The 24,323-nt window shown below is 40.2% G+C and overlaps 2 protein-coding genes across 3 annotated transcripts in view; both read left to right on the top strand.

Moving 5' to 3' along the window:
* LOC134483923 (glyceraldehyde-3-phosphate dehydrogenase-like) overlaps window positions 1-24,323 on the top strand; it is a 470,368-nt gene that overhangs the window by 439,748 nt on the left and 6,297 nt on the right. The window lies entirely within an intron of this gene.
* Gprc6a (G protein-coupled receptor, class C, group 6, member A) lies at window positions 2,160-23,463 on the top strand. The gene is made up of 6 exons (NM_001271106.1): window positions 2,160-2,377; window positions 11,427-11,730; window positions 12,157-12,993; window positions 16,851-17,063; window positions 21,444-21,567; window positions 22,127-23,463. Exons 1-6 carry the CDS (start codon window positions 2,184-2,186, stop codon window positions 23,239-23,241), a joined length of 2,787 nt encoding a protein of 928 aa, NP_001258035.1. The 5' UTR covers window positions 2,160-2,183; the 3' UTR covers window positions 23,242-23,463.

Below are 24,323 nucleotides of genomic sequence, written 5' to 3'. Positions count from 1 at the left end.
GACCTTGGAGTGAAGCTGTTTGCTGGTTTACTGACTCTGGCTTGGCTGGATACTTTTCTCATACAGCCCAAGCTTACCTGCCTAGGGATGGTGCTCCTCACAGTGGACTGAGACTTTCTATGTAAATTAGCAATTAAGACAACGCCCACAGAGCGTGCTCATTGGCTAAGATTCCCTCTTCCCCAGACGACCCTCATTTATGTCAAGTTGACCAAATCTATCCAGCACAATTTTATGAGAACCTGAGCAAAATTCCTAAAGCCACTCAATCGCGTGCACACACGCACACACACACACACACACACACACACACACACACATGCAAATAACAAGAAAGCAATTACTTAGCATTTGAAAAGGTCTCCAAACTTTTTTGTATTTACTAAAGTTTATGGACAACTGAAGTCATCACCTTGCATCCAATTAGAAAATGTTGTTACCAGAAAGTAGAAAAGTATAGAAAACATTTGTTAAAATAGTTGCATAACGGGAGTGATTATGAACAAACTGTGTGATTTACATATATTAAAGTGTCATAATGAGGTTGGCTATTTATGTCATTCATTTGTACTAACTTAAAGAGAAAAAATTTGGTGCCATGTAATATGAGCTGAGTCTCAACTCATCCGTCAGCCTAACAACATGCTTCTTTGAATCTATGGCTACTCTGGATCATTTAAAATGCTACAGCATCTGTTATGCAATTGTATTCTTACAACACCTTTAGAAGTTCGTCTACTACTCTACATAGAAAAGAGAGATGTTAGACTTAAAACTGCCTTCCCATGAGATACACCTTTTATAGCAAGTGTTTTCTCCGTTATGTTGGTATATATAATATGTATATGTGCATGTATGTGCATGCCACTGCATCGGTAAAGGTTCTCTTCTTTCTCCATGGGTTTCGGGGACCAAAATCAGGCCATCAGTACTGTGCAGTGAGGGCCTTAACCTTCTAATCCATCTGGGCTGCCCTGTTGCATATAATTAAGAGATATTTTTTCATTCAATATATTTTGATCATATTCTTTACCCTGTCCTATCCTTCCCAGATCATCCCTACCTCCCTGGCCACCCAGCATCATTTCCATGTTCTCCGTCTTTCAGATAAAAAAAAAGAATAAAAAATTAAAACAAAAATAGACTGAAAAATGCCAAAAGAAAACAAATATAGCTAAGAATTTTTTTGTGCATAGTGATGTTTTTATTGGATATTTTATATATTTACATTTCAAATGTTATCTGCTTCCCCCCTCCAATCACCCCTCCCCTTGCTTCTCTGAAGATGCTCTCACTTCCACCCACCCACTCCCAACCTCAATACCCTGGCATTTCCCAGGCTTCACAGGAAGAAGGGCTTCTCCTCCTATTGATGCTAGACAAGGCCATCCTCTGCTACATTTGCGGCTGGAGCCATGGGTCCCTTCATGTGTGCTTTTCGGTTGGTACACGAAGTAAATAGAAGCAAATAAACAGCACAATGGCATAAATGACAGTGATCTGCAACACAGTTTTTTTTCCTCTCTGATAAGTTTCATATTATTTTTAGTTTTTCCCAGAAGAGCAAAAGGCTGCTGCCACTACTGCTGCTGCTGCTGCTGCTACTACTGGAAGTGATTAAAAAAACTAAATAAACTCAATTTTATCTTTTTTTAAGTCAAAATTTCCAGGAGAAATAAAAAAAATAAAAGCAGGAGTATTTTTTTTCTAAATAGCTGGTCAACTACTGCAATTCGTTGGCATTGAGAGCAGCATGTTTAAAAATATACAGCTGTCCATTTTTTACACGGAAGGATTTTTCCCAGTCTGTCTCTTCCAGAAGTTTCTACAACATGCTTCAAAAGAAAAGCCAACAGAAAGTAAGTCCTTTGACTTCCCTCCGGAGTAAAAGAATGCAGTGTGCCAAAGATCTGTGTTTACAGTCCTGTCACCGTGCTTCCGTGCTCACACTCCACCCGTCCATCCCCAGCCCTCATATGCTCAGCACCAGAGACTGCTGGACCCTGGCATGGCCTTACTGGTGAGAGAACTGTTTTCACTATCATCAAGAGTCGGAATATTGAATACTTCTGGACACTGTCCTGTGCTTCCGAGGCATTTCGGGAAATTTGGAAATCTTAACATTGGCATCTGTGAGCTGAATGGCTCCTAATAACCCTCATGAACTGAGCAAATGAGACAGCATGGCCCTATCATTTGTATTTATTACTTGCTTCATGATTCTTCTTGATACCTCCCAGTCTTGTCATACCCCAGATGACTTCGTGGCTATCACTTCTCCTGGACATATCATGATTGGTGGTTTGTTTGCCATTCACGAAAAAATGTTGTCCTCAGATGACCATCCCAGGCAACCACAAATCCAGAAGTGTGTTGGGTGAGTAAAACTTTAAAAATAATATACGCACAGTTCAATATTGTGCTGTGAGTAAGGCTTGGTTTCAATGACATTTTTTTTTTTTGGTTCTTTTTTTTTTTTTTTTTTGGAGCTGGGGACCGAACCCAGGGCCTTGCGCTTCCTAGGCAAGCGCTCTACCACTGAGCTAAATCCCCAACCCCTCAATGACATTTTAATTAAGCAGAACGTGTGTGTATTTTGAAATTATATCTAGTTAGTTTTGTGGTCCTTAAAATAGATTATTCAGCCATGTATATGTGATCCGATTCCAAGCACAGAGGTAGAGAACACTTTACAGTAATGTATCGTTAGGCTTTTTTACTATGCCTTTAAAATTTTTCTGAGGTCACTTGCAAGGATGTTGTAACCTGTTCTGTACTACAGGAAGCACACACAGCATGCTTACGTTTCTATCTCCCCCGGCATGTTCTTTATTATTATAAATATAGGTTTATTTTTTTATGCCTTATTTAAAAGTCCGCAGTTGGGTTTTTCATGCTCACATTTCTTTTTTATTTTATTTTTTAATGTTCACATTTCAACAATGCTGCATTCATTCTACTCTAGAAAAATGGAATCCCTTACTAATAAGCTAAGAGTATCTTTATCAATGCTCCTTTTTCCTTTTTAGTGAGTGATCTAACTAAGGAATGTAATTCTTGGGACTGCATCATGTGAAAACTAAAACTGGGGAAGGTTGTTACACATGGATTGAGGGCTTTGGTTTGTTTGGTTGGTTTTTTTAGGAAAACAAGATGTTTGGGTTAATTTCAGTTTTAGGATACAGTAATCTTGTGAAACTGACTTGCAGATCCTATCTGAAAAAAAAAAGAGGCCAAATAAGGACACAGGTAGCCTTAGCTTCAATTTGTGACATTGTGACCCTCAAACTTCGCAGTGATTTAGAGTTCTGATTATAACTTGACATAATCTTAAGGTCTTCTTTTATTTTACTCCTCTGTCTGCCTGTTTTGTTTTAAGATAAGGTCCCCTTATGTGCCTTGGGCTAGCCTCAACCCCTTATATGCCTCAGGCTAGCCTCATGTTCTCTTGATACCTTTCCTATTCACCTCCAGAGTGCTGTAATTTCAAAAGCGCATCATCACATCCAATCTCCTCTTTCCCTGCCTGCCTGCTTGCTTATTTCCTTATCAAATCACACTTTCTAAGCCCTATAAGAATGTTTTCCAATCTCACGAGATTCCTGTGTTTTACCAAGGTTCCCTCCCTTCTATCACGTCTATTCGAGCTGCTGTTATTATAACCAGTGATTAGCTGAAATGACAAAAAATAATATTGGAAGATTTTCAGAGCACCAACTTAGCACCCAAAGAACTGAAGCCCATAATTTTAAGCCAATAACCAATGATAAATATAAAATGAAACTTTTGTTCTAACAAGTTTCTTCTAGAAAGAAAAAAATCACAGATAAATTAAATGTTTGGCTTTATTGTCACTTCTCAAGAAAAATTACTTTTAATAAACACTGAGCCACGGGTTAGCAAGTACTGGCATTATCTGGGCCATGTTCAGAGCATTGGAGAAACCAAGGTCATTGAACTTACATAGAAGGGACTATGAATATATGATATGGTTTAATTTTAAAGTAATCTATGAATCATTTCTCTCATTTCTTTTCAGATAAAGATTATAACAGTGATTTCCCACATTTCAGCTTCAGACATCCCACAGTGACAGACAGCATTTTTCAAGTAATCATAACTTAGTAAACTCTAAGGGAATTTTAGAATCAAAACCCTGAAGTTCTCCTTTATCCACTTAAAAGGCATCCACTGATCTTTCATTATATATGAGGTTAGACTTATAATGTTTGTGTACAGTAGTGAATGAAATAAGTGATCAGGATTAAATTATTGAGGTATCTGAAATAATAGCAAACCAAGAAATGTTCCCCAAAACAGCTGTGTTTCTGATTTACACTAGTCACCATTCTCTAGACAATTATGTGCGATTACACAAGAATTCTTTTTTGGTGGAGGAAGGGTATTTGATTTTGTTTTTGATTCACTTTTATTTTTTTTATTGGATACGTTTTATTTACATTTCAAATGTTATTCCCTTTGCCGGTTTCCCAGCCATGAACCCACTACTCCATCCCCGGTCTCCCTTCTTCTGTGAGGGTGTTTTCCCTCCCCAGCTACCCACCCCTTCCTGTCTACCCACGCTGACATTCCCCTACATTGGAAGGGCCAGCCTTGGCAGGACCAAAGGCTTCTCCTCCCATTGGTGCCCAACAAGGCCATCCTCTGCTACACATGCAGCTGGAGCCGTGGGTCTGTCCATGTGTACTCTTTGGATGGTGGTTTAGTCCCTGGGAGCTCTGGTTGGTTGGCATTGTTGTTCTTATGGGGTTGCAAGCCCCTTCAGCTCTTTCAATCCTTTCTCTAACTCCTCCAATGGAGACGTTATTCTCACCTCAATGGTTTGCTGCTAGCATTTGCCTATGTATTTGTCATGTTCTAGCTGAACCTCTCAAGAGACAGCTATCTCAGATTCCCGTCAGCATGCACTTCCTGGCTTCAGCAACATTTTCTAGGTTTGGTGGCTGTATGTATATGGGCTAGATCCGCAGGTGGGGTAGGCTCTAAATGGCCATTCCTCCAGTCTCTGATCCAAACTTTGTCTCCATATCTCCTCCTATGAATATTTTTGTTCTCCCTTTTAAAAAGGACTGAAGCATCCACACTTTGGTCATCTTTCTTCTTGAGCTTCTCAAGTTTGTGAATTCTATGTGAATGCAGTTTGTGAATTCTATCTTGAGTAATTCGAGCTTTGGGGCTAATATCCACATATCAGTGGGTACATACTGTGTTTTTTGTTTGTTCCTTTGTTTTTGTTTTTCTGTGATTGGGTTACCTCACTCAGAATGATATTTTCTAGTTCCATCCATTTGCCTAGGAATTTCTCAAAGTCATTGTTTTTGAGAGTTTTTTTTTTTTTTTGGTTCTTTTTTTCGGAGCTGGGGACCAAACCCAGGGCCTTGCGCTTCCTAGGTAAGCGCTCTACCACTGAGCTAAATCCCCAGCCCCTTTTGAGAGTTTTTAATAGTACTCCATTGTGTAGATGCACCCACATTGTCTGTGTCCATTCCTCTGTTGAAGGGCATCTGGGTTCTTTCCAGTTTCTGGCTATTATAAATAAGGCTGCTAGAACATAGTGGAGCATGTGTCCTTGTTAGATGTTGGAGCATCTTTTGGGTATATCCCCAGGAGAGGTATAGCTGGGTCCTCAGGTAGTGGAATGTTCAATTTTCCGAGGAACCTGCAGACTGATTTCCAGAATGGTTTTACCAGTCTGCAATCCCACCAACAATGGAGGAGTGTTCCTCTTTCTCCATATCCTCACCAGCATCTGCTGGTCACCTGAGTTTTTGATCTTAGCCATTCTGACTGGTATGAGGTGGAATCTCAGAGTTGTTTTGATTTGCATTTCCCTTATGACTAAGGATGTTGAACATTTCTTTAGGTGCTTCTCAGCCATTCCATATTCCTCAGTTGAGAATTTGTTTAAATCTGTAACCCATTTTTAATAGGATTATTTGGTTCTCTGCACTCTAATTTCCTGAGTTTTTTGTATATATTAGATATTGGCCCTTTATTGGATGTAAGATAGGTAAAGATCTTTTCCCAATCTGTTGTTTGCCATTCTGTTCTATTGACAGGGTCATATGCTTTACGAAAGCTTTGCAACTTTTTGAGGTCCTATTTGTTGATTCTTGACCTTAGAGCATAAGCCATTGGTGTTCTATTCAGGAAATTTTCCCAGTGGCCATGCGATTGAGACTCTTCCCCACTTTTCCTTCTAATAGCTTGAGTGTATCTGGTTTTATGTGGAGGTCTTTGATCCACTTGGACTTGAGCTTTGTACAAGGAGAAAAGAATGGGTCGATTTGCATTCTTCTACATGGTGACCTTCAATTGAACCAGCACCATTTGATGATATCTTTTTTCTACTGGATGGTTTTAGCTCCTTTGTCAAAGATCAAGTGGCCATAGGTGTGTGGGTTCATCTGGGTCTTTAATTCTATTCCATTGATCTACCTGCCTGTCTCTGTACCAATACCATACAGTTTTTATCACAATTTCTCTGTAATACAGAATGAGGTCAGGGATGGTGATCCCCCCCCCAAAAGTTCTTTTATTGTTGAGGATAGTTGTCACTATCCTGGGTTTTTTGTTATTCCAAAGGAATTTGCAAATTGCTCTTTCTCACTCTATGAAGAATTGTGTTGGAATTTTGATGGGGATTTCATTGATTCTGTAGATTGCTTTGGCAAGATGGCCATTTTTATAATATTAATCCTGTGAATCCATGAGCATGGGAGATCTTTCCATCTTCTGAGATCTTCTTTTATTTCTTTCTCCAAAGATTTGAAGTTCTTGTCATACAGATGTTTAATCGCTTGGTTAGAGTCACACCGAGGTATTTTATATTATTCGTGACTATTGTGAAGGGTTTAGATATAAATATAATTGTGGCTTCACAGAAGGAATTGGGGAGTGTTTCTTCTGTTTCTATTCTGTGGAATAGTTTGGACAGTATTGGTATGAGGTCTTCTATGAAGGTCTGAGAGAATTCTGCACTAAACCCCTCTGGTCCTGGGCTTGTTTTGGTTGGGAGACTTTTAATAACTGCTTCTATTGATTTAGGAGTTATAGGACTGTTTACATGGTTTATCTGATCCTGATTTAACTTTGGTAACTGGTATCTTTTGAGAAAATTGTCCATTTCCTCCAGATTTTCCAGCTTTGTTGAATATAGGCTTTTGTAGTAAGATGTGATGATTTTTTTGTATTTCCTCAGATTCTGTAGTTATGTCTCCCTTTTCATATCTGATTTCGTTAATTTGGAAACACTCTCTGTGCCCTCTGGTTAGTCTAGCCAAAGGGATCATCTATCTTGTTGATTTTCTCAAAGAACCAGCTCCTGGTTTTGTTGATTCTTTGTATAGTTCTTTGTGTTTCTACTTGGTTGATTTCACCCATTTGATTATTTCCTGCCATCTACTCCTCTTGGGTGTATTTGCTTCTTTTTGTTCTAGAGATTTTAGGTGTGCTGTCAAACTGCTAGTGTATGCTCTCTCCTGTTTCTTTCTGCAGGCACTCAGAGCTATGAGTTTTCCTCTTAAAACTGCTTTCATTGTATTCCATAAGTTTGGGTATGCTGTGCCTTCATTTTTATTAAATTCTAAGAATTATTTAATTTCTTTATTTCTTCCTTGACCAAGTTATCATTGAGTAGAGCATTGTACAACTTACATGTGCATGTGGGCTTTCTGTCTTTTGTTGTTGTTGTTGTTGTTGTTGTTGTTGTTGTTGTTGTTGTTGAAGACCAGCCTTAGTCTGTGTTGATCTGATAGGATGTATGGGATTACTTCAATCTTCTTTTATCTGTTGAGGCCTGTTTTGTGACTGATTATATGGTCAATTTTGGAGAAGGTACAATAAGGTGCTGAGAAGAAGGTATATTCTTTTATTCTAGGATGACATATTCTATAAATATCTGTTAAATTCATTTGGATCATAACATTTGTTAGTTTCTCAATGTCTCTGTTTAGTTTCTGTTTCCATGATCTGTCCATTGATGTGAGTTGGATGTTGAAGTGTCCCATTATTGTAGGTACAACATATACGTTGAGCTTTAGTAAGGTTTCTCTTATGAATGTTAATTGCTGTTTCATTTGGAGCATAGATATTCAGAATTGAGAGTTCATCTTAATTTATTTTTTTCCTTTGATGAATATGAAGTGTCCTTCCTTATCTTTTTTTGATGACTTTTGGTTGAAAGTCAATTTTATTTGATATTAGAATGGCTACTCCAGCTTGTTTCTTGGGACCACTTGCTTGGAATATTGTTTTCCAGCCTTTTCTCTGAGGTAGTGTCTGTCTTTGTCTCTGAGGTGTGTTTCCTGTAGGCAGCAGAATGCTGGTTCCCATTTATGTATCCAGTTTGCTAGTCTATGTCTTTTTAATTGGGGAGTTGAGTTCAGTTATGTTAAGAGATATTAAGGAATAGTGATTGGTGCTTCCTGTTATTTTTGTTTCCAGGGGTGGAATTATGTTTGTGTGTCTCTCTTCTTTTGGTTTCCTTGCAAGGAGATTACTTTCTTGCTTTTTAGGGTGTAGTTTCCATCCTTGTTTTAGAGTTTTTCATCTATTATCCTTTGTAGGGCTGTATTTGTGGAAAGATATTGTGTAAACTTGGTTTTATCATGGATCATCTTGGTTTCTCCATCTATGTTAATTGAGTTTTGCTGGATATAGTAGCCTGGGCTGGCATGTGTGTACTCTTAGGGTCTGTATGACATCTGTCCAGGATCTTCTAGCTTTCATAATCTCTAGTGAGAAGTCTGGTATAATTCTGATATGTCTGCCTTTATATGTTACTTGACCTTTTCCCCTTACTGCTTTTAATATTCTTTCTTTGTTTTGAACATTTGGTGTTTTGACTATTATGTGATGGGAAGGATTTCTTTTCTGATCCAATCTATTTGTAGTTCTATTGGCTTCTTGTTTGTTTATGGGCATCTCTTTCTTTAACTTAGGAAAGTTTTCTTCTATAATTTTATTGAAGATATTTACTGGCCCTTTAAGTTGGGAATCTTCTCTCTCTTCTGTATCTATTATCATTAGGTTTGATCTTCTCATTGTGTCCTGGATTTCCTAGACGGTTTGGGTTAGGAGCTTTTTTTTGTTTTACATTTTCTTTGACTATTGTGTCAATATTTTCTATGTTATTTTCTGCCCCTAAGATTCTCTCTTCTATCTCTTGTATTCTGTTGGTGATGCTTGCATCTATGACTCCTGATCTTTTCCCTAGGTTTTCTATCTCCAGGATTGTCTCCCTTTGTGCTTTCTTTATTGTTGCTATCCCCATTTTTAGATTCTAGATGGTTTTGTTCAATTCCTTCACCTGTTCGATTGTGTTTTCCTGAAATTCTTTAAGTGATTTTTGTGTTTCTTCTTTAAGGGCTTCTAATTGTTTACCTCTGTTGTCCTGTATTTCTTTAAGGGAGTTGTTTATATCCTTCTTAAAGTCCTGTATTTATTATCATCATGAGATGCTTTTAAATCCAAAGCTTGCTTTTCTGGTGTGTTAAGCTACCCAGTATTTGCTTTGTTTTCATTACTGGGCTCTGATGGTGCCAAGTAGTCTTGGTTTCTTTTGCTTAGGTTCCTGTGCTTGCCTCTCGCCAACAGGTTGTCTCTGGTTAGCTGGTCTTGCTGTCTCTGGCAGTGGCTTGACCCTCCTTTAAACCTGTGTGTCAGCACTCCTGTAGACATGTTTTCTCCCAGCAGGGTCTGGGTACAGAAAGCTCTGTGACTGGGTCAGCTCCAGGAACAAGCAGAAACTGGAACGGTCCTGTCTCAGACTCCTCCCGAGGGTGTGTGTCCTGAGGACTCCAGGCAGGCCGCTTGAAACAGAAGTATTGGTCTTACCTCTGCTCTCAGGTATGTCAGTGCTCCTGGCAACTGACTTTCTGCTCTGGGCACAGGCAGAGACTGGAAGGATCCTCTCCCTGACTGGTCCTAGGTTCCTGTGTCCAGAGGGCACTAAGCAGGTTCCTCTCGGGGCAGGAATGTGTGCAGAAGTAGTGATCTCCCCTGAACTCTCAGGATTATGTGCACCTCTGAAAGTCTAGCTCCCTTCCCCATGGGATTTGGGTACAGAGAGCTGTGGGCACAGGCAGAAACTTTAATGTCCTGTTCCAGACTGCTTCTGGGTTTGTGTGGCCTGAGGGCCTCCACGTGGGTCACTTGTAGCAGAAGAGTTGGTGTTACCTATGCTCTCAGATGTGTCAGCGCTCCTGGTGAGTGGCTCTCATGTCTACCCAGGAAGTCTTAAAAGTCTTATTTCTGTATTTAGAAGACATATATGTGTGTAAGAACAATTAATTTTTTTAAAAAGCCCGTGTATTTTAAAGAGATCATAATGGGGAATATAGGAGAGTTTAAATTTAAAAAAAGGAAATGATATCATTATAATCTCAAAAAAACCTTTTTAAAATAATAATTTAAATTTATAAAGGGCTCCTTTATCTGATTTCCAACCACAGCAAATCAAAACCACAAAACTATAAGATAGGATTTAAACCTAAGAAGCATATGCACTGTCACCAATAACATGTTGACATGTTAACAGAAAAAGAGAACAAAACTCAACGCCATATACCACAGAGCATTAAACAAAATGTTCAACACGAACCCAAGATTCGTCAAGAAAAGGCTAAATGCTGCACTGTAGCTAAGGAACTTGTTTTAGACATTATCCCTGTTAAAGTTTTCCATTAAAAGTACTTTCCCTGGGTAAGTCAAAGGAAGGACTGAGAGTGGCTATAATCAAGGCAACTAATTAATGGCTGCTGGGAGAAGGAGACATAGTCCCTCTCAGGAATGAGTCTATTTATTGCTTATTCAATACAGAGTGACTGGCTTTGAAACCATATAATGCAAGCAACCAGAATGGATTCAGCAGGAATATATATATATATATATATATATATATATATATATATATATATATATGTGTGTGTGTGTGTGTGTGTGTGTGTGTGTGTATGTATATATATGTATATATGGAGCGAGAGAGATTCTGTGATTATTACATATATATTTGTGTATATATATGTGTGTATATATATATATTCAAAGAAAAAGAGGCTATCATCTAGAGTTGGAAGAGCATGGGAGGTTTTTGGGTGTGAGTAACTATGGGAGAGGGCTGGAGGGGGAAGGACAGTGATAGAATTTTATTTTATTTAAAAACATTTTTGAAAGGTACATCGTTTACATTTATGAAATTGTCAATAAATATAAAGTGTTCTGTTAAAACTCATGATCAGTTGGAGGGGAGGGGAATGGTTATTCTCAAATAAAGTTCATACTTTTCACGAAATCAGCTTGAGTCATCCAAAAATTATTCATCGAAGGGCAGAGAGGTTGGTGAAGTGAGAGATATCTTCATAAATCATGTTATGCTTTGCTTCAGAAAATGTTTTTTTTAACAGTTTTGAAATATCAGTGTTTCTTCAAACTCTGGCTATGATACACAGCATTGAGATGATCAATAACTCAAGCCTGTTGTCCGGAGTTAAGCTGGGGTATGAAATCTATGACACTTGTACTGAAGTCACAGCGGCAATGGCTGCCACCCTGAGGTTCCTCTCTAAATTCAACTGCTCTAGAGAAACCGTGATCTTTCAATGTGACTATTCCAGCTACGTGCCAAGGGTCAAGGCCATCATAGGTGCTGGCTACTCTGAAATATCCATGGCGGTCTCGAGGATGCTGAATTTACAGCTCATGCCACAGGTAGGTTTTTACTTCCTCCATTCATTGGTTTTGATCACATTTGTTCTTAGGATCAGGGGAAGGTAGGAATTAACTAGGAAGTAACTTCTGCACTATTCCAACAACCAATTTCTGAACATTTTTATCTTAACTTGGAGAAGACACATACCTCTGAGGGCCTGCTGTCTCTGTAATAATATCAACCAGGTTCAAAGAAGGCAATGTGACTTAACATCCCTGGGTTAAGATGAGTTGAACCCATATAGAAGGGGACGGGGAGGGGTTAGGTAAATAAGAAATACTCAAGTTAATAAAGAAAAAAAAATTTTAAAAAAAAGATGAGTGGATCTTCTTTGTAGAAAGACAATTTAGGAAAAGGGGAATCAAAAGGAAATGAACTCCTGTGCCCGCCCCCCACCATAACTCAGTGATTCTGTCTACTTTCAGGTGAGTTATGAATCCACTGCAGAAATCCTGAGTGACAAAATCCGCTTTCCTTCGTTTTTACGAACCGTGCCCAGTGACTTCTACCAAACTAAAGCAATGGCCCACCTGATCCGACAATCCGGATGGAACTGGGTTGGTGCCATAACAACCGACGATGATTATGGAAGACTAGCGCTCAACACATTTGCAATCCAGGCTGCTGAAAACAATGTGTGCATCGCCTTCAAAGAGGTTCTGCCAGCCTTCCTCTCAGATAATACCATTGAAGTGAGAATCAACCAGACTCTGGAGAAAATCATTGCCGAAGCCCAGGTCAATGTCATCGTGGTGTTTCTTAGGAAATTCCACGTCTTCAATCTCTTCAACAAAGCCATCGAGAGGAAAATAAGTAAGATCTGGATTGCTAGTGATAACTGGTCAACTGCTGCCAAGATTATCACCATTCCCAATGTTAAGAAGCTTGGCAAAGTAGTGGGCTTTACTTTTAGGAGAGGAAATATGTCTTCTTTCCATTCTTTTCTTCAAACTCTGCATATGTACCCCAGTGACAATAACAAACCCCTACATGAGTTTGCCATGCTTTTTTCTGCCTGTAAACACATCAAAGATGGTGATTTGAGCCAATGCATTTCCAACTATTCTCAGGCAACTTGGACCTATGACACTACCAAGACCATTGAGACCCATTTATTCAAGAGAAATGACTTCCTTTGGCATTATACTGAGCCAGGACTCATTCACAGCATTCAGCTTGCTGTGCTTGCCTTGGGCCATGCCATCCGGGATCTGTGCCAAGATCGAGACTGCCAGAAACCCAACGCCTTTCAGCCATGGGAGGTACTACCCACTTACATACCCAAGCCTATTTCCTATCATCATTTCTTCCTTTCCCCTTTGCTTCATTTTCCAAAGGTCCATAGTAAGTACTCTTAACTCTATCCCTTCTGCAAGTAGAAACTGGCAGTCTTTTGATGACCTGTATTGCTAATATAACTTTTTATTTTTGATGATAGTTATATTTTATCCTCATTTCTTTCCCTAAGCCCCCAAATTTTGTCTTCTCTTCTGAGGATATTCAGAATAGTGAATATCTTCTTCCTCAGATTTATGGATCATTTTCAGTACTTTATATTATACACATTATATTGCTTAATGATTTTTACTTATAGTAATTAGACCATGCAAGTTGAAAGATTATTTTGATTACTGATAAATACAATAGTGTTTCCCTCACCTGAGGTGCTCAGGAATGTGCATGTTTCAGATTAGATATCTTAGGTACAGAACAGACTCCATATGTAAAATTCATCTTTGCTTGTATTTGCCTTGTTCACAGAATTTGAAGGTGATCTTATACAATATTTATAGTGCAGCTTTATTGTACTACTGCAGTCAAGTGTAGAATTTTTCACTTGGGTATCAAGTTGGTGCTCAAAAATTCAGATTTGTAGCATTCTAATGAAGACAAATGATTAGTGATTAAGCTCTTCATTAAAATTAAATAATAATTTGATTTTAATTTCTCCTAAATAATATGCACATATTTCCAGTAATTTTAAAATATCTACCTAAAAACATTTTCTCTTTACCATAAAATTCCTATGAGGGATTTGGGGGCAGGGGGTGTGTCTCTAGACTATCCTTGTTGTTTAAATCACTCTCTTCTATACCACATTCCATATGGCATTTTCTCTACATGGCAATACTTTTCAGCTAATGTACTATAGAAAAGCACTTCTTGATTTAAGGAGAATATCACAGTGAAATGACTGAGATGAATTTTAGGACTGAGAGACTGGAAAAGAGAAATGGAGACCTGCGGCATGTAGTTTTACACTCTACTTGCCTTTACTCTAAGAGGTAACCAAGCTTCCTGTCCCCTCCCAGCTTCCCTTGAAACCTCAGATAAAAGGCACACACACAGTTTGTTCCTTTTTAACAATTGCTGGCTGCCACCATCTCCTGCCTGACCATCCACCTGTAGGAAGAGTTCATGTGCCCATTCCGTTTTGAGATTTCACACAGTTGCCCAGTTCTCCTCTCTCCAAATCTTGGCAAAAACTCCTTTCTTCTCCCTTGCATCTCCATGCCTCCAGAGACCTGAAAGTCCTGCCTGTACCTTCCACCCAGCAATTGGCCACAGCTTTCATTACTGACAGATCAAGAACCAATTGGGGAACAGGACCTTTAACATCAGATCCACCCCCTACAGAGACCAGTCATCGAACCTAAAGGATACAAGTGAAAAAATAGGAAGAATCATAAGGAAAAAGAAACAGAGGCAGACAGAGCTATTGATCTGCCAAAGATTCAGGAAGTACTTTAAATGAGAAATATAGCTCAAACGTTTCAGAAAAAAAAAGCTTGGAAAAATATAACCTAAGCATCTTATTTATTTAAACACTAGGAATTTGAGGTCACTTTTTATGCCCCTGAAAATCTATAACTCTAGAAACAGATTAAAAAAGAGGAGACAGGATGAGGGGCTACCTTCATCATGATATATGTGACTCGCATAATAAGCAGATACGGGTGACAAGTCATCAAACCAATGGTCTTTTGATTAAGGAAATCTTTATAAGTCACACAGAAGGGCACAATACAGCACCTCATATAATACAGCACCCCATACAAACATGGGATGGCTGTGTAACACATAACTGAGGCAGCAAGTTCAGCATTAATAGCCATTCTTCTAGCTTGGCTCCCTTGTCTGGCCTCAGTAGGAGAGAGTGTACTTAGCCTCAGAGACTTGATGTGCAAGGGTAGGGAAACACCAAGGAGGTGTTCACCCACTCAGAGAAGGACAAGGGGTTGGGGGAAAGATTGTGAGAAGGGTTGACCAAGAGGGGGACAATAATCTAATTTAATTTAAAGAAGAAGAAAGAACATTAAAAACCCAGCATCCTCTGGAACAGAAAACACTATGGGACTGTAGTCTTGAAAGGAAACTGAAAGCAAACGAGGCAAGGGACTCATGTTGGGTATTTATCAGAAGACTGCCCAATAGGACATCTTAAAAATTGATGTGCAGGGGGAGGATGGGGAGGGGAACACCCATAGAGAAGGGGAGGGGGAGGGGCTGGAGGATGTTGGCCCGGAAACCAGGACAGGGAATAACAATTGAAATGTAAATAAGAAATAACCAAGTTAATAAAGATGAAAAAAATTGATGTGCAATTAAATTGTCTTAGAACCTGGAACCTGTATTTTTAACAACATTCTAGATGATGCTCCTGCTGTTGATACAGGGAAGCTGCAAACTATGCCTGAGGGTTCAACTGACCGATGAAATACTTTCTACACTGCAGGATGATGATCTGTTCTCCACTGTAGAAAGAGCATTTTGACTGATACAAATATTCAAGAGCATGGATAAAGAACATTTCGAGTGGATTAGATGTCTAAAAAAAGAAAGAAACACACAAACATGGCACAAGTCATTTCCATTCCAGGCTGCTAAAGTGTAGGTTAAAATGCAAATAAGGAGAAGTATGGAGGTCTGGTGGGGGAAAATATTGACATCCTGTGTTGGAGATGCTGGATTTCAAGAACTTTGGAGATATAGAAATATACCCTGTTTGATAAGTCGTTTCTCCGCTGGCGAAATGAGCCAATTCAAACCAGATTAGATTATATTAAATGCAAGATTTATTAGGAAGCTGCTCTCTTGAGGTGAAGTCACTGGCCCCAAGGACAGAGTCCAGAAAAGAGAGAGGAGGAGAGCAAGGAGACCAAAGTGTCTGGATTAAATAGTTGACAAAAAATAAAACACTTAAAATTAATGAAAAATACATTGAGTAGAGTAATTCTACTCAGAATAATTTCTGCCTCTCCCATAGGTTTTTAATCCATTAAAGCCAAATAGAACCATGGACTTAGGCAACCAGTGTGGCTGTGATGAATGCTAAGAAAGGGAGGGAGGGAGGGACAAAAGGAGAGAAGAGGAAGGGGGAGAGGGGGGAGGGGGAAAGAGAGGAAGAGAGAGATAGAGAGTGCTCAAACACTCACACCACACACACACACATACACACACACACACACACACACACACACACACACAGGGGCCTGCACTGTGCTGACTCATCAACACTCACCTAGTTTCAACAGTTTTGACTCCAACATTCTTTCTCTACAGCACAAGCTCAATGTGGCTGCCACTACACCAATTGGGCAGCAATTAGTCACATTTCTTTCTTCCAGAATTAAATAATTTTGTAACTTAATTAGAAATAAAATCTAGAGGCCACTGTATTGCCTGTTCATAACTAAGACAGACTTAAGACCGTGGTGCAAGGATGACAGGATGTATTTTACCATCACTAGTACAGTAATAATGGGAGAAGAAGCCACCAGCCCCCACCTGCTCCAGGAAGCCATTCCGAAAGTCTGCTACATGGACGCATGCTGGCGCTCCCATTTTAGTTTCATAGACTGGAAAAGCTACCACCTCTAAAACCTGAACTTGTTTTACAATTTCGCATAGGAAAACTTCTGCAGAGATCAAGTCTAGAACAGGAGATGGGGCTCCTTCTTCAACTGTTCTCTATATTTAAGCATCCTGAAACAGGGATCAAGTGTCTGTTTCCTTCTCATTTTAGTAATGCTTTCGGAGACCCAGGGTCATCACAGGGATAAAGGATGCACTACAAACACTCCTGTTCACTGCTCACCCACACTCTTACCTTTCACAGCTACTTGCGGTGCTGAAAAACGTGACATTCACTGACGGAAAAAACTCATTTCATTTTGATGCCCATGGGGATTTAAATACTGGTTACGAGGTGGTGCTCTGGAAAGAGACTAACGGCCTCATGACTGTCACGAAGATGGCAGAATATGACCTGCAGCATGACGTCTTCATCACCACAAACCAAGAAACAAAGCATGAATTCAGGAAACTTAAGGTGATTTTTGTCCTCGACTGCTTCGCTGAATTCAGGTCAACTAATGTATCACCTGGGAAAGTCCTGCTCTCCACCCACACTTACATCAGGGGATAGATCTATCCTCACTGTCCACTGTCCCATCTTCCTTCCTTAAATTCTGTGACAACTAGCGTAACACTCTTGCATAGAGCCTCTGTTACCTCCTTTGTCTTCAGTGTTCTGTCTTCTCAATATTGGCAAAATTCAACTCACTCTGTGCTCAATTCTGTGTGGATCCCCTCAGTAGACGAACTTGGAGCAGGAGAAGTAGGAATAGAAACCTTCTTCACTTGTTCTCTAGTTTTACGTTGAATTTATGATCTCCAGTGTCCAGTGGACCTCAGTGCTCTTGGGCAATCAATCAGACTATTTTCTAAGAGCATTATGTGTCTTTCCTTGCTAGTTGGCCATTTTATATTCTTCTCTGACTTCAGTCATCTTCGGTTGATTGTGCTTTCTCTTCTACAAACAGGGAAGCAATGGGAGACAGAACTACAGGGCATGGACGCAGCAGCTCCTGCTTCCATCCAGTTCTGTGGGTCGACTGCTGGGCTCCTTCCTTGGGCCTCACTTCACCTTGACCAGTGGGCCCCAACCCCCTTCACTTGTTGAAGGATTTGCTCTGCTGATTCACGATGCACAGTCATGATTCTCTCTCCTGTGCTGCCCACATAGTGGTATAAACCTGTTTTATCTCACCAGTATTCAAAAGGCGACAGTGGTATAGACTGTACACACCGTCTTCCATTTGCTACCCAGGTCAGTGTGTTAGTTTTATAACTGTTCCACCTCTACTCAGACCCCTTCAGTCTGTTCATAAGACATCGACTGTGCTAATAACTCTTCCATGGCGTCCTATTTCTCGCCAGGTAAAAGTGCTTTGGTTTTGGTTTTGGTTTTGGTTTTTTCTTTAAAGTGTTCACTGTCCCCAACACCTCTCTCTTTCCATCTTCCCATTAATTTCCACTCCCCTGTAATTCCACAGTCCCCACTCTCATATGTGAAGTCATATGTGCCTCCTTCCTGTTAATGCAAGTGCTTTGCACCTGCTGCATTCTATTGAAAGTTGTCACCTCCGAACCAGGATGGTGGTGAGTGCCTGTAATCCTAGTATTTGAGAAGCTGAGACAGGAGAATCATGAGCCTGAGTTAACACTGAGATCCTGCCTCAGAGGGGGGGAAATAATCACATCTAAGCTTACAGTGTGACTCAGTTGTCACACACATTTAGCACTGTTTGCTCCCCAGAAAGAGTAAGAGGAAGGAAGGAAGGAAGGAAGGAAGGAAGGAAGGAAGGAAGGAAGAAGAAAAACAGGGGGGAATGAGAAAGAAGGGGAGAGTGGAGAGAGGAAACATTGTATCATCAAGCTGTCTACTTTTGTTCACTTTCCTGTCTTTTTTTCTCCTTAGCTGTCACATCCCTTATTTTATCCATTTTGCTTATTTTTATCTTGTTCATTGTCAACTCAATTAACTAGAACTGAAGACCTTTGAGGAGAAGGATTCTGTTTCGTTCTCTGCCATGGCTCCAAGTAGAACCATGTTTGGCACACTAACAATCACTCACAAAACATTTAGTGAGTTCAGGAGTGAATGCAGTAATGTTAGAAACCAGTTTCTTCAACCACATTTCTCCTGGTAGATAGATTAGTGACGTAGGAGACCGTTTCCTCAGGAGACAGAAATACAGCCATCCTTTGTGCCCTCAAACTTTCCTTTCCTTCATTGTTATCTCAGCTTTGTCTACCACCTTCTGACGAACCCTTTGTAGGCTAAGCACTGCAGCTCACACCGGGCTTTTAAGCCACACTCTGCCTCCCTTTCTCACTGAATAAAAAGGAAATTCTCTATTGATTTTGCAAGAAGCACTATTTTTCAGCTGTTACAAAACTTATCTCCATTTTCCATACAGCAGAATCTGTGTGCCTGTAAGGCATTTGCTCTGAGGCTTTGGGTTCAAGAGTAAAGGTTTAGATTGCTGCGATTGAGAGAACAAGTCTTCTTGGTGGAGATGTTCACACAAATCTAGGCTATTGGAAAAGCCGCCAACAATACCTACGATCATTTGGTCAGATTTCAAGATCTACTAGGCTACTTGGAATGTCACTTATTACTGTCCAAAACCTCAAATAACTATACACCAGTTTTTATTTCAAAGTTAGACACACAGGACGCTAGAAAGCATTTCAAATCTCATCATATGGAGGGAGGAAGAGTAGTGTGTTCCTAAGAAGGAGGGCTGCACTTTTGTTCTTCCTAATGATGCATAATTATAATCTAAATTTTCATAGCAATTTAACTATTATCTATAAGCAAATGCAGTACAGAGAGAGAGAGAGAGAAAGAGAGAGAGAGATTATTCAGCCACAGAGAAGAATGAAATCTTGTTGTATGTAACAAGATGAGAACTTTGAATATTATGTTAAGAGAAGCACAGAAAAGCAAACACCGTATGTTCTGCCTCATATTTAAAAGTTGAATATAGAGTAGTGATTGATTGTTAAAATTTGCAGGTGAGCAAAGCAGGTATGGAGGTGATTAGTACACATGGTGTGATATTTTAAAATACCACATTGAATGCTACCCAAAATAAAATATTTTTAAAATATTATTTATATATTTTGGGTTTTTGAAAATAACATTCTAATAGTTTGAAGTTCTATCCCATTGCTTTGTGTTTTTTTTCAAAGATATCCATTCTTAAGAGCTCTCTTCTAAAAGTATAAAAGTCTATGGGCTAGAGAGATGACTCAGTAGCTAAGAGCACTGAACCACTTTTCCAGAGGAGCGAGCTTATTTCCTAGAACCTACACTGGTGACAGAACTACATCTCCAACTCCAAGGGATGCAACACCCTTTTATGGCACAAGAACATACAGAGAGAGAGAGAGAGAGAGAGAGAGAGAGAGAGAGAGAGAGAGAGAGAGGGAGGGAGGAAAAGGGAGGGAGAGAGAGGAGGGGGAGAGAGACAAAGGGAGGGAAGGAGGGAGGGAGAGACAGAGAGACTGAGAGAGAGGCAGAGAGAGACAAAGAGAGAGAACGAGACTCACACAGAGAGACAGAGATTTGTGCACATAGAATTTTTAAATTTTTTTTTAAATACAAAAGTCCTATTTTTCTTGCAGAATTTCAGCCTGGAATCAGAAATTCCCAGACCCTCCCAGATCCTCACTTCATTTCTCAGCTTTACACATAAGTGCTTTCCCCTCTGCTGGAAGCTCTCTGAGAGAACTAATTTCCATGATTTGCTTGTAGAAGCAGTAAGTGTTACCAGGCATGGTGATGGATGCCTTTAATCCCAGGACTCTGGAGGAGGAGACTGGTGAATCTCTGTGAGGTGAAGGCCAGCCCGTTCTATATAGTGAGGTCTTGAAAGGTAGAAGTTTTAAGGTTGCCCCCACTAGACAAAAGTTTAGAGCAGAAGAAAGAAACTGGTCAGGCCCTGGAACTGCATATTCCAGGAACTAGCTGGCCACAGAATGAGTAATTAAATCAGCCAGTTCGGTAACTCTCTCCCAGGAACTAGTTGACCATAAAGTTAGATTAAAATCTTGAGAACAATCTTGAGAAACAGGAAGTTTCCCCTTGTGATATTTTTTAATATTTATTTATTTATTATGTATACATCATACAGCTTTCTGTCTGCATGTGTGCCTGCAAGCCAGAAGATGACCCCAGATCTCATTAGAGATGGTTGTGAGCCACCATGTAGTTGCTGGGATTTGAACTCAGGACCTCTGGAAGAGCAGTCACTGCTCTTAACCACTGAGCCATCTCTCCAGCCCTCCCCTTGTGATTTTTCACTGGTATTCTCGACATTTTCCAATGACACCATCCCTACCCCCTTAGGTCGTGGCTTCTTCCTTTAAATATGCCTTCTCACAGCTACTCGGGGTTGAACTCCTCTACCCCTGTGTGGGATACGAGTCTCAACCCCAGTGCACTGGTCCCTATCAATAAACCTCGTATAATTACAGCAAGGATGGTCTCACATGAGTTCTTGGGGGAGGTCGCATCATCTGTACCAACCATAGCTACACTGTGAGATTCTGTCAAATAGAAATAGAAAAGAAAAAGAAAGAAAGGAAGGAAGGAAGAGAGAGAGAGAGAGAGAGAGAGAGAGAGAGAGAGAGAAAGGAAGAAAGAAAGGAAGGAAGAAAGAAAGAAAGAAAGAAAGAGAGAGAGAGAAAGTTATAAGTAGTTCACTCATCCAAAATATTTTGCATATTTTAAATTTGTTCCTGCTTAAGATGGCCCAAAAACTTTAATGCTATGAAAAAGACAAAAAATGTTACTTGGTGAAGAATGGCTAGAATAATTCTTTTAAAATTATTTGGATTTCTTTTTCTTTTACTGTAGCAAATTCTATCTAAATGCTCCAAAGAATGCATTCCTGGTCAAATGAAGAAAGCCACAGGAAGCCAACACAGCTGTTGCTATGAATGTGTGAACTGCCCAGAAAACCACTACAGTAATGAGACAGGTAACTGCAGTCACCCACAGTGACACCTCTAAATTATTTCTCTTCTGTCTATTAATCCTAGTTTTATCTTTTGTTTTATAAATGTACTCCTTTTCCATTCTGGGTATCAAATCTTGGGCCTTGTGTGTCCTAGGCCAATGCTCTACCCCTGAGATACACACACACCCCCATCCCTATGTTTGTTTTTGTCCTTGAGAGACAGATTCAGAAATAGTCTTCACAGTATAGTTAGCTTAGACAGGATTACAAGAATCTTATGCATACAAGGAGGAAATGGCCTTGAGCTACATGTAATTCTGAAAGGAACAAGGTCCCCAAATGGATTACCAGTAATAACAAGTTCCTAAGAGACTAGTGTCTCTCTGGAGTATATAGATTTCCTGAAAAACCTTGCCCCAACTAACCTTCTGACTTCCTCTATTACCGTCTTCCTCATCTCTTCTATTTACCTTCCTCTCCCACTTTATCTGGGTTCTGTGTAGGGTTAAGTTTTATGCGGATTTGTAGACAACCACGCAGTTTACATGTTTGGAATGTGATGATCTCTTTACCTTCTTAGACATGGATCACTGCCTCGTATGCAACAACGAAACCCACTGGGCCCCAGTAAGGAGCACGATGTGCTTCGAGAAGGAAGTGGAGTATCTTGACTGGGATGACTCCTTGGCTCTCCTCCTCATTGCCCTCTCCCTACTTGGAATTGCCTTTGTTCTGGCCGTTGGCATAATATTTACAAGAAACCTGAAGACACCTGTGGTGAAATCATCTGGGGGATTAGTGGTCTGTTACGTGATGCTCGCCTGCCATGCCCTCAACTTTGCCAGCACAGGCTTTTTTATTGGAGAACCACAGGACTTCACGTGCAAGACCAGGCAGACCCTGTTTGGCGTGAGCTTTACTCTGTGTGTCTCCTGTATTTTGACGAAGTCCCTGAAAATTTTGCTAGCCTTCAGCTTCGACCCCACGCTGAAGACATTCCTGAAGTGTCTCTATAGGCCAGTCCCCATTGTCCTTACCTGCACGGGCATTCAAGTGGTCATTTGCACGCTTTGGCTGGTCCTGGCAGCACCTACTGTGGAAGAGAACACCTCCTTGCCTAGAGTCATTATCCTAGAATGTGAGGAGGGATCTGCACTGGCGTTTGGCACCATGCTGGGCTACATTGCAGTTCTGGCCTTCATTTGTTTTGTATTTGCATTCAAGGGGAGGAAGCTTCCTGAGAATTACAACGAAGCTAAGTTCCTGACCTTTGGGATGCTGATTTACTTCATAGCTTGGATCACATTCATCCCAGTCTATGCTACCACTTTCGGCAAGTATTTGCCCGCTGTGGAGATCATAGTCATTCTGATATCCAACTATGGTATCCTCTGCTGTACATTCTTCCCCAAGTGCTACATTATTCTTTGCAAGCAAAAGACTAACACTAAGTCAGTCTTCCTCCAGATGGTTTACAATTACTCTGCTCACAGCGTGGACAGCCTTGCCTTGAGTCACGTATCCCTGGACTCCGCCAGCCACAGTACTGCAACAACCAACCCGAGGCCTGGTAACAAGACTGCAGCCTGTCAGAATTACAAACATCTTCCTGTACAAGTGCTTGCTCACACAGGCATGGAAAAGACTATGCACGCGTCTAAAACTTTGCATCAGAAAAGAAGTTCAAGTATATGACTGAGTTCTCAGGAGAGGCTATGATTCCCCAATAAGATGTTTCTGGTGATGGCTGCAAATTGTGTATTTATTTTTCTTAGCAAATACATCTTGGGTTTTTGTTGTTTGTTTGGTTTCTGTTTTTCTTCTTTGCTTTTTGGGGTTCTTCTTTCTACCACTTTCTTGAACACTCTGTTCAACTCATTCTGTTTAACAATCTGCTAATAAAAAATAGTTTCCATATTATTCTCCTCTCATGTTCTATTACTTCCTTCAGCCTTTTTCTTGACCAGCCTTCCTCTTCGGCAATTCAAAGGTAATTCATAGCACATCTCAGTTTTTCATCTATGGCTCCTACTTCTTTCTCAACCATTTTGATTGTCTACCGCAGTTGAACAAGCACGGTTACCGAGGTTACTGTGTATCGGGTAATAAATTAATGTAAAGCTACAATTAGTCACAAAGGATCATTGCTACCCTCAGTGAGCTCAAATTCCAAAGGGAAGATGGTTACATTCAGGTATCTTCAATAACTACAAAGATCGACCATTTGTAATGTGTATAGAGAACTGTGACAGTACAAAGTCATTTCAGTCACCCACCGAAGGAGAGGAAGACGGTTTTAGTAGGTAAGGGACTTGATATCATATAATGCTCTAAAATATGAGTCGGAGTTAGTTAGGTAGTCCAAGAATACACAAAAGGAGGAAAGCAGGAACTGCAGTAGAAAGACAGCAGGATCAGATGTACACGCACCGCAGAGGAATCCTCTACTGCGTGTCATTCGGGTCTGGGGCTGGGGCTCCAGAATGACAGCCTGGAGCTCCTTGCTAAACGGAGTCCATGTTTATCTTGCCAGCAGTAGTGACTCTCACAGTGTCTGGCTGAGTGATCACTGACTCAAAATTCTTCATTAGAAAGATCCTTCTGATACGAAGTGGAAGAGAATCTCATTGAGAGCAACCAGGATCAGTACCAGAAAGTGGGCAGGAGGCAATGTATAAATAAATTCTCAAGCTGGAAAAGAAGTGGCCATTTATCCCAAACCATTGGTGAAGGATGAGTTATAAGGTTCTAATTCTGTTGATTGGAAGATGATATGA

The sequence above is a fragment of the Rattus norvegicus genome, chromosome 20 (genome assembly GCF_036323735.1).
Source record: "Rattus norvegicus strain BN/NHsdMcwi chromosome 20, GRCr8, whole genome shotgun sequence".
Classification (NCBI taxonomy): Eukaryota; Metazoa; Chordata; class Mammalia; order Rodentia; family Muridae; genus Rattus; species Rattus norvegicus.
Note: the sequence above shows the minus strand (reverse complement) of the source record. Positions and strands in the feature narration are given on the sequence as shown.